Source organism: Merops nubicus, unplaced genomic scaffold (genome assembly GCF_000691845.1).
Source record: "Merops nubicus isolate BGI_N331 unplaced genomic scaffold, ASM69184v1 scaffold999, whole genome shotgun sequence".
NCBI lineage: Eukaryota > Metazoa > Chordata > Aves > Coraciiformes > Meropidae > Merops > Merops nubicus.
The window spans coordinates 96,285-105,434 of NW_008631422.1; the positions used below are offsets into that span (position 1 = coordinate 96,285).

The 9,150-nt window shown below is 46.8% G+C and overlaps 1 protein-coding gene across 1 annotated transcript in view; it reads left to right on the top strand.

Annotated features, from left to right (window-relative positions):
• NTRK3 (neurotrophic tyrosine kinase, receptor, type 3) overlaps positions 1-9,149 on the top strand; it is a gene marked incomplete at its 5' end in the record, with an annotated part of 99,869 nt that extends 90,720 nt beyond the window's left edge. The window contains 2 exons of the mRNA XM_008947529.1: positions 5,750-5,908; positions 8,819-9,149. Of these exons, the coding sequence (XP_008945777.1) occupies positions 5,750-5,908; positions 8,819-9,004 (345 nt within the window). The remainder of the gene's footprint in view (positions 1-5,749; positions 5,909-8,818) is intronic.
• Position 9,150: the final 1 nt, after the last annotated feature.

Consider the following 9,150-nt stretch of genomic DNA (forward strand, 5'->3'; position numbering starts at 1 on the left):
TCCTGGTGGGGACATACATCTGGCTGCTGGGGGAAGGTTCAGAGCTAAGTATCTTCCAGGGATCACCCAGCTCCTAGAGCTGAGGGCTAAAGGACATATGTTCTGGTGCAGCCCAGCCTGGGATGACAGCCAGGTCTGCAATTAAAGAAGATCCCAAGTCATCCCTACCTACAGCAGCAGGAACAGAGACAGCAATCAGAGAATGTGTGGCTTATCACTAGGCTGAGTGGATTGAGTGTTGAGTTGATTTTCCTGGAGGGAAAGGGTGCCAAAGTCTCCACTACTGCTACAGGATTCTGTGCAAACACCAGTCACCCAGCTTTCTGCACATAAAAGGGAAATTCAAATAATGCTGCACCCTATGAAGACACCTACAGTGCTTCTTGTGACTTTCCTAAGGCAAGAGCAGAGGCAGAGCCTCCCTAAAGTGTGCCAGGAACAGGAAGAAACCTATCAAATGACCAAGGAAAACAAAAGCACTGATTATTTTGTTTCAAATAAATTTTGTTCCAAAGTTAGGAAGGAAACAAAACAAAAAGGAAAATAAAACACAGCCTTAGAGTAGCCCAGAGAGCAAATTACATTCTTAGCTGAGATCATGAAGCAACCTTCAGCTGTGAGGATGGAGGGGATGGCTCAGTATCTCCCCCCTGAATGCTATTTTGGGCTACAGCCCTCGAGCTGGTGTGTGAGCCACAATGGAGAAAACAGGGCTGCCCACCAAAACCTGCTTTTGTTACGTGTTAGTACCTGGATCCCCACCAGTCCAAAGTTCTCACGAGGGCTTTTCAGCCTGCTCCTTTTGATTTCCATGGTATCTCTTGTTAGTGGCCCAAACTGCAGCTTCGTTGCACTTTCTTCACAGAACGCTGCTGCTCCACTACCTGCTGCTGTACTGTTGCATTCATTGGGGATAATATGCCATCTTTCCCCTTCCTAATCAGCTGGATGTCATTCAGAAAGCTGGGACAAGGAGAGTTTTTTCCCCAGACACCAGCTTTCCTCGGTAGCAGACAAAGTGTTATAATACTCCTTGTACATAGTACTATATAGCTTTACATCGTCAAAGTGCTGTACTAGCATTAAGTAATTATCTCTCTCCCTAATGGCCATTAACGTTGGCCTTTCATGAACCTCCCCCAGCTCCCTGAGGTTCATCTCTAATACAGCAATAAGCTGCTCAAAGGGAGTGGCTGGTTATCTTGCAAGTCTATGGGCTTGGATGTGTAATGAGACTTCAGAGCAGAGGCCAGGTGCCCTGGAGTATCGGTGACATGTGTCTGTAGAGCAGGTCATGCACTTGGAAGGATCCATTAGGAAGAGATGGAAACAAGTAGGTGATACTGTGATCTTGAAATGGAGACAGAAGAAGGGAATTTTGGCTGCTCGGAGGACATGCTCTGATTGCTCTATTTATTACCAGGACACTGCTGCAAACTGAAAGAGTAAAACTGTGGGAATAACATGTCAGTGTGGGCAAGGGGACTTGATCTAGGGAGAGAAAGTTAGAGAGCTAAAAATGTCAAGCAGAGCTAGACAGCCATGGCAATGGGATAAAGGGGCCAGTCTGCAGGTCTGTGAAGCATTACAGTAACGAGGAGAAAGAGCAAGCTTGGCAGCATCATAGGATTTAAAAAGAGGAACAGAAAAGGATTTATTGCCTTATTTGCTTGAAAGCAAATCCCTCTTCCAGGTTGTGGAGTGTCTCCAGGGGAGACGTTGCCACTGTTTGAGGACTTTTTACCTTTAGAGCCCTTTAGGAGATGAACATGCATGATAGATGGCTTGCCCACCCTTGCCTCCCAGGAGATGGAAATGGAGGAAGATGGGGATGGGAAGATGACACGACTGTTTTAGGAAAGACTCATTAGCAGCATGCTTCTCACAAGAGTCAGTCCTACATGGTCACTTATTTCTGAAATCTGCCAGGCCCAGCTCTGAGCAACCAGAGGCTTGACTGAAACAAACTTTCAGCTTCTCTTTAAAGACATGATAACGATTTTTTCCAAAGCCAAGGACATGCCATGTAAACTGCAAAAGAAAAAAACACAGCTGCCTTTTTTTTTAGCCCAGTTTAATAGCATCATTTTGCTTTTATGCTTCTGTCAATGGCTGGTCCTGTAAAAGAAGTATGTAGCCATGGGACTCACGTTGTAAACTGGCTTTGCAAAAGAAAAAAACCACAGCAGCCTTTTTATTTTAGCCCAGTTTAATAGCATCGTTTTGCTTTTATGCTTCTGTCAATGGCTGGTCCTGTAAAAGAAGTATGTAGCCGTGGGACTCACGTGCAAGCCCACAGTGGCATAACACTGATCACAGCCACTACGTGTTATGCAAAGGATTTCTGTCACTCTGGACACACTCTGCTTCCTAGAGCATCAGTAGCACAATCCCTCTGTGCTCAGCTCTAAATCATTTTGCTACATCAGCAAACAACAGGGTACAGCTGACTGCAGACCAGGAAGACTCTACTTTGTGTTCACTTACTACACAGCTTCAGAGCTGGGCCTTTCCCTGCCTTCCTGCATCTGTTTTCTCATCTGTGAAATGGGGATTTTAATCCTAATCAGTTTGTGAGGGAAGCAGGAAGGGCCAGTCAAAGGCAATGCATTAAAATGTAATAGTCAGCCTTATGTGCTAGGCTAGACGCCGGGGTGGTTTTATGGTACACTTTAACTGGTGCCTGTTTTGCTTCTAGCTAGGGAGTAGTGCAAGACAACATTTGCTCTCAGAAATGTTGGCATCCTTCTTGAGATTCAAAGAATACCTCTGCATAGAACACCTACGAGCCTAGCTGAGCCCTACTTTGGGATCCACACATTTTTGGATGTTGTTTGGGTTCTCCTCCCTCCTGCCCAAATTGATTTTATTATTGATTATTATCGGATTCATTTTTAGTAAAAGATGTGTCTCACATGACATACAGAGCTGGGAGGAATGGTTTGGTGGTGCTTGGACCCCACCGCATGAGCTAAACCAAGATGGTGTCGTTACATCCTTGGGACAACCATCAACTGTGGTCGTGACAGTCTGGAGAAGAGAAGGCTCTGAGGTGATCTTATTGTGGCCTTCCAGTATCTTAGGGGGGGCTACAAGAAAGCTGGGGAGGGACTTTTTAGGCTGTCAGGTAGTGACAGGACTAGGGGGAATGGGGCAAAGCTGGAAGTGGGCAGATTCAGGCTGGACATGAGGAAGAAGTTCTTCACCATGAGAGTGGTGAGAGCCTGGAATGGGTTGCCCAGGGAGGTGGTTAAGGCCCCATCCCTGGGGGTCTTTAAGGCCAGGCTGGAGGAGGCTCTGGCCCGCCTGATCTAGTGGGAGGTGTCCCTGCTCATGGCAGAGGGGTTGGGACTGGGGGATCCTTGGGGTCCCTTCCAACCCTGACAGATTCTGATTCTGATTCTGTTTTTGCAGAGGACTTAGTAGTGTTGGCTTGATGGTTGGACTTGATAATCTTGGAGGTCTCTTCCAACCTAAAGGATTCCATGATTCTATGATTGTGACTTTACTGGCAGTTCTTCCCCAGGATGTGTCTAGAGGAGACCAAAGATCTTGACTTTATTTTAGCTTATTAGAACTAAGATAGGACTATTGGCTTTTCTACTCTCCTTTCAGGGACAGATCTTCAAGTGGTGTAAATCAGGGCCCTCCCTTTCAAGCAATACTGTTTGTGTAAGCTGAGGACCTAGTTCATAGAGTCTGAACTGCTGTAAGACCACTTCAAAAGGGAGTTAACTGTGCCTCAGTACACTGTACTACCTGTAATCTCAAATGATCCTGCAAGATTCAGGATATTACAAATGCAGAGAGCTTTGCAATAAGTAATCACTTTGAGATTGCTGGAAAACTGGAGAGTTAGTGCTACTTAAAGGGGAATAAAATAAGCATTAGCACAAAACAGTTTTTGCAACAAGTCTGATATATGTCCTGTTGATAACATTTCCTCAGAGCCCTTTGCAAGAAGGGAAAACAACTTGTAAAAGCTGGGAATGCAGGAAAGAGCTAAAATTGCAGCCAGCGTTTTAAAGGAACAAACAAAGAAAAGTGTATTTTCATTTCCATTACGGGGGAACATTCCTGGGAGTTAGAGCAGCACGCTGAGAACACTCCAGCCAAGCCATCTCTAAACAGGAGGTGTAGAGCTGCAATGACCTTTTTATCTTCACACATCACAGTTCTGAGCACCTCTGCACTTAGGAAAGAAAGATGTTCCTGAGACTTTTAAAAATTCTTGTTTTTTTTTCTTTTGGGGGTGGGGGTGGAGGTGGTTCTGTTTCAGAAAAAAAAGGGCTATTCTGCAGACATCTGAGTTCAACGTTGCAAGCCCCAGCCTAAATTCTGTCAAATCCCAGTGAAGTCTGACTCATGTCCCTGTGCAGAAAGCCTGCTAAGCATCATACCCCTTTCACAACCTATTCCAACACACCTCCCCAGCCCTGTCCCGCTGGCTTCCCAGCACTGTAGTGTGTCTCTGGACTGACCCTTCCCCACACTATTCTTCTTGAATCAGGCAAAGAACCCTGTGGCAGCTTGGGAGAACTGGCAGCTCAGAGGAGGGCTTTTGTTTGTATGGAAACCTAGACACCAGAGTCCTCCTCCCCTCATCCTTCATAAGGCCAGAGAGATTTCTGCTCCTTTGATTCAGTTGCAGAGCTACAAAGTTATTAGCCCTTGTGTTTTTGGAGTCCATAATGAGACAAGCAGCCTTCCAAGCAGCCCCATAAAAAGTGTTCTTTCTCCTCACCAGTAAAACCTCAGACACTTTACCCTCAGCAGAAAGAAATTCTGGAGACTTGCAGCAACACTGCTCCCAGCACTGGCTGCTCTTATCAATTAGCTATTTTCCCACAGATGGTGCTTCTTATGTAGGACAGAACAGAGAAAAACTTGTCCTGTGCAGAGACGTTTGTTTAGAAATCTCTAGTGAATCTGAAGGTAAATCCATCTGCTTTCAAACTGTTTGCATGTATCCTGAAAAGCTGATGTACAACCTGCTGGGTTCATGTGCCCTAGAGAAGGGTGGACCTTGAGTGAACAAGTGCTTTCCCCTGGCTTGGCATAACCCATTGGGAAGAAGACATGTTGTGAAGACCCAATGGGCCTTCACCCATGAGCTCTTCCCAAAGGCACTGGCTTTCCTGCTTCCATTAAAAACTGGGCATATCCCTGCCTGTAGGAGCCTGTTCTTTACAAACACACAGCCTTTTGGCAGTGTGGTCCTGCAGTCATTTACATATTCAAAGCACTCTTTGAAAAGGCCTGTAGCACAGTTTTATGAGCAGAAAATCTTTCATGCAATTAGATGATGTGCAGATGCCTGTGCCTGGCTTTCAGAAAACCTTCCTGAAGAGGGACAAACCTCATGCCCTATTTCTAGTGGGCTCTGCAAAACTCAGCGCGGCACTTTCCTCAACTCTCTTTCTTGCCTTGCATCCTGGTTCATCAGACTGTAGGGTTGGAGTGTGCTCTTGGTATTTTGTCATTTGATTTCTTTACAAGCCCATTTTGGGAGGAGAGGACATAATTTATCTTGATACATTTCACTCCCTATCCATCATGTTAACCAGGTGGGATCGGCGGGTAAGCCCATGGGCGGTCGGGGAGGCAGTAGCCAGCCCAGCTTTTTTGAACAGCTCCTTGTTGATGTAGCTGACAGGGAAACCCTAAGTTTGTCCACATCATGTGAGGGCTGACCCCTTCCTCGGGGCTCTCATCACTCAGATTTCCTTGTGCCTTTGCCCTCACCCAGGTTGGAGGACACACCATGCTGCCTATCCGCTGGATGCCGCCGGAGAGCATCATGTACAGGAAGTTCACAACAGAGAGTGACGTCTGGAGCTTCGGGGTGATCCTCTGGGAGATCTTCACATATGGAAAGCAGCCCTGGTTTCAGCTCTCAAACACAGAGGTACAACAGTGCTGAGGCACCTCAGCTGGAAACTACTTTTAGTCATCTCTCCTTTCCAGGTGGCTTGCAAAGAAGTCCATACATAGATGGTCCACTCCTTGGCCCTCCTCTGGCTTCATCATGGGACAAGTGTTGTTATCTCTGTTTAAGAATTGGGGAAACTGAGGCATACAGTAATCAAAGGGCTCTGCTAACACCGTGTACTGGCTCATCCTCAGTCTCTCCCTTCTAAGTTCCTGACATACCTCCATAACAACCACATCTGATAAACTCTCGGGGTGCAACCAGAACTGAGGATATTCAAATTACTGCTGGGATCTAACTTATTGCCATTCCCTGAATTTTCTCTGCTCTCTTTCTCCTTTATTGTTGAGACTCTTACTGCAGTCACCAGTTTGTAAGAAAGTGTTTGAAGCCTGTCATATAGCGTGTGGCACATTTCTGTGGGGCTCTTTGCCATAGGACTATCTGTTATCTGATTTGCCCCAGTTCAATGAGCATGGGAGTCAAGGAGCTGGTTTGTCCTTGTTGGTTCTTCAAACAGCAAGAGTTGCAGCCCATCAGTGTAGGGCTGCACTGTAAAAATGTTGAGGGAAGGTTGCAGGGTGTCAGAGCTGAGGTTTGAGGCACATCAGCAGAAATGCATTGGAATATTTTTTTTCTCAGAATAGCAGGGGGTATTAGAGAAGAGGAACAAGATGAATTGACATAGCAGTGTGTGGGAACCTTGCACATTTTTATCCTACTGTGTATCTGATGGATTTCAGGAATTTCACCTTTTGTAATGAGAAATGTGCATTTTCTGCTTTCTGGATACAGATCCCTTAATTAAGCGAGTTGCAGAGATGGCAAATCCAAGGTGTTGCTTTACAGCTCTAATACTTGCCCATCCGTGTGCTCAATGGGGCCTGACTGTAGATCCCAAAGTAGCACACGCAAACATTTTAGAGGCACAAACAATGGAGTCGACAGCGACAGAAGTTATTCGTCACACTGTTTAATGAGCTGCTCTCGCCTTTCCCTGGGAGGGGAAACACAAACACACACAAATGAGCACACGTAGCTGGCACATGGGGGATAGGCAGGCTGGAATATGACAGCCCCGCTCCCCCCACGCTTTCTGCCTCAATTTCTTCTGCAGGGCAGGACTGAGAGTTTTCAGGGAGGAGGAGTGGTTTGATACCATCCCTGGAAGAAAAAACCTCTTGTGCTTCCCTTTCCTATTGCTGTATCCACTTCTTTCTGAGAGTCGAGGACTCCCACTGCAGACCACACCGTCCTGGTGGGAAGGAGCCACATTAGCTCTCATCTGGCTCATTTGTCACACTTTGTGGGGGGGTGGGCAGACCCTGGGTGGCCGCAGAGGAGACACACCTCCACCAGCTCCTGGATGGTGAGCAGCAGGGCACGCCTCAGAGGCAGCCTGGCTGCAGCTGCAGAGCCCTGTGGAGAGGCAGCTAAACTGAGTCTGTGCCAAGCTCCAGGCTGCCAGGATCAGAGTGTGGGCAATCCCCAGGCTGGTTGACCATCACCACTGCTGGGTGGGAGCATTAGCAAGGCTGGGATGCCCGCTCACTCCCTCCTGCAGTGTCCTCATAGCCCCAGAGCATTTTTAGCAGTTTTTTTTTCAAGGCTGGAAGAGACCTTACCTGAGCAGAGGAAAGAGGCAGGGCACCACCTCCTCTGAAAGCCTCGGCCAGTCCATTAACTCCCCTCTATGCCCTTCCTTTGTCCTGGAGAGAAAGTGCCCACCACAGGGCTCCTGTGCATGTCCAGGATGTCCTGTCAAAACCCATAACTCACCTCCTCCCACAAGTCTTTTGCTGCCAGCAGTTTTATGGCAAAGCAGCCTTCTCTGCATGCTGCATCTTCCTCCTCAGCTTTCAGCAGGTCCTAATCTCTCCCCTCTGTATATATATATGCAAACAGCAAAGCGATAAGGATCTGTTCAGCTATGTGGCAGGCCCATTACTATTCATAAATGATAAATTCCAAACACCCCTTGCTGGGTGGCTTCCCCTCAACACACTGCTTGGGATCTGTGTTTATCTGCAGAGTGTGGCAGGTCACTCGCACACTGCGATGCTGGGACTCATCAACTCCAACCAAGGAGGCCAGACGGTAATAGCAGCTCTCTGACAAATCATACCTCCCTACCCTTTGCATCCATTCCTCTGCTGAACAAAACACAGACACTTAGGGGAGTCCTTTCCAATGTCATCCCTCCGAAGAGACTTTGGTGCAATCCAATAGCTCACATTTCTCTCATTAGCAGCACCGACCTGACCCAGAACAGTGTTAGCACTGCAAATTTATCTTTTTTTTTTTTTCCTCTATCACAGATGTGATTTGAGATGAAATTTCATTCTCTCAGTTGCTTTTCTATGTCAAAATGAGGCAAAGTTGCCCTTGGAGATGGGGGTAGAAGATGCTCTGAACTCATCCTTGTAGAACTCTCCTGGGCTGTGTAATGAAAAGGACTCTTGATTTTCAGGGAAGAAAAATATCATTTCAGCTGTGCAAAATATTACCTTAGTTTGGGAATTTAAAAGTTGGGTTTTTTTTCCTTCAATTAGCAAGAAAAACTGACATCATAAATTAAACCATCATTTGCCTGTGACCTCCTGTTTGGAGAGTGCACTGTGGCAGGCAAGCGTCAAAGAGAGAAGGTTTTTGGGAACTGCAAGACTGCAGCTGGAGACTGTACAAAAAAACAAAACAAAACCACCCAAGAAGACAAACTTTTCACTAACAATACACAAACAGGTGAGTGCTGAGGACCTGCAGATCTCTTGGCTTCTCAGCGCTCCCATCCACTACACACTACCACATCACCCAAGAACTAGGTCAGGACATCCTCCAGGAACCACCCTACTGATGTTGAACATCTCTTTTCTTTCTTTCTTTCAGGTCATTGAGTGCATTACCCAAGGCCGAGTTTTGGAAAGGCCTCGAGTCTGCCCCAAGGAGGTTTATGACATCATGTTGGGCTGCTGGCAGAGAGAACCTCAGCAACGGCTCAACATCAAGGAGATCTACAAGATCCTTCATGCTCTGGGCAAGGCCACACCAATCTACCTGGACATCCTTGGCTAGCAGTGGCCACTTGTTGAAAGTCCCTGCTCCTTCCCTTCGTCCTTCCTTTCCTCTCCCCCTCCGAGGTCCTTTGCCCCTCAGCTCCCGAGCAAACATCTTCATATAAACTCAAGTGCCTGCTACACATACAACACTGAAAAAAAAAA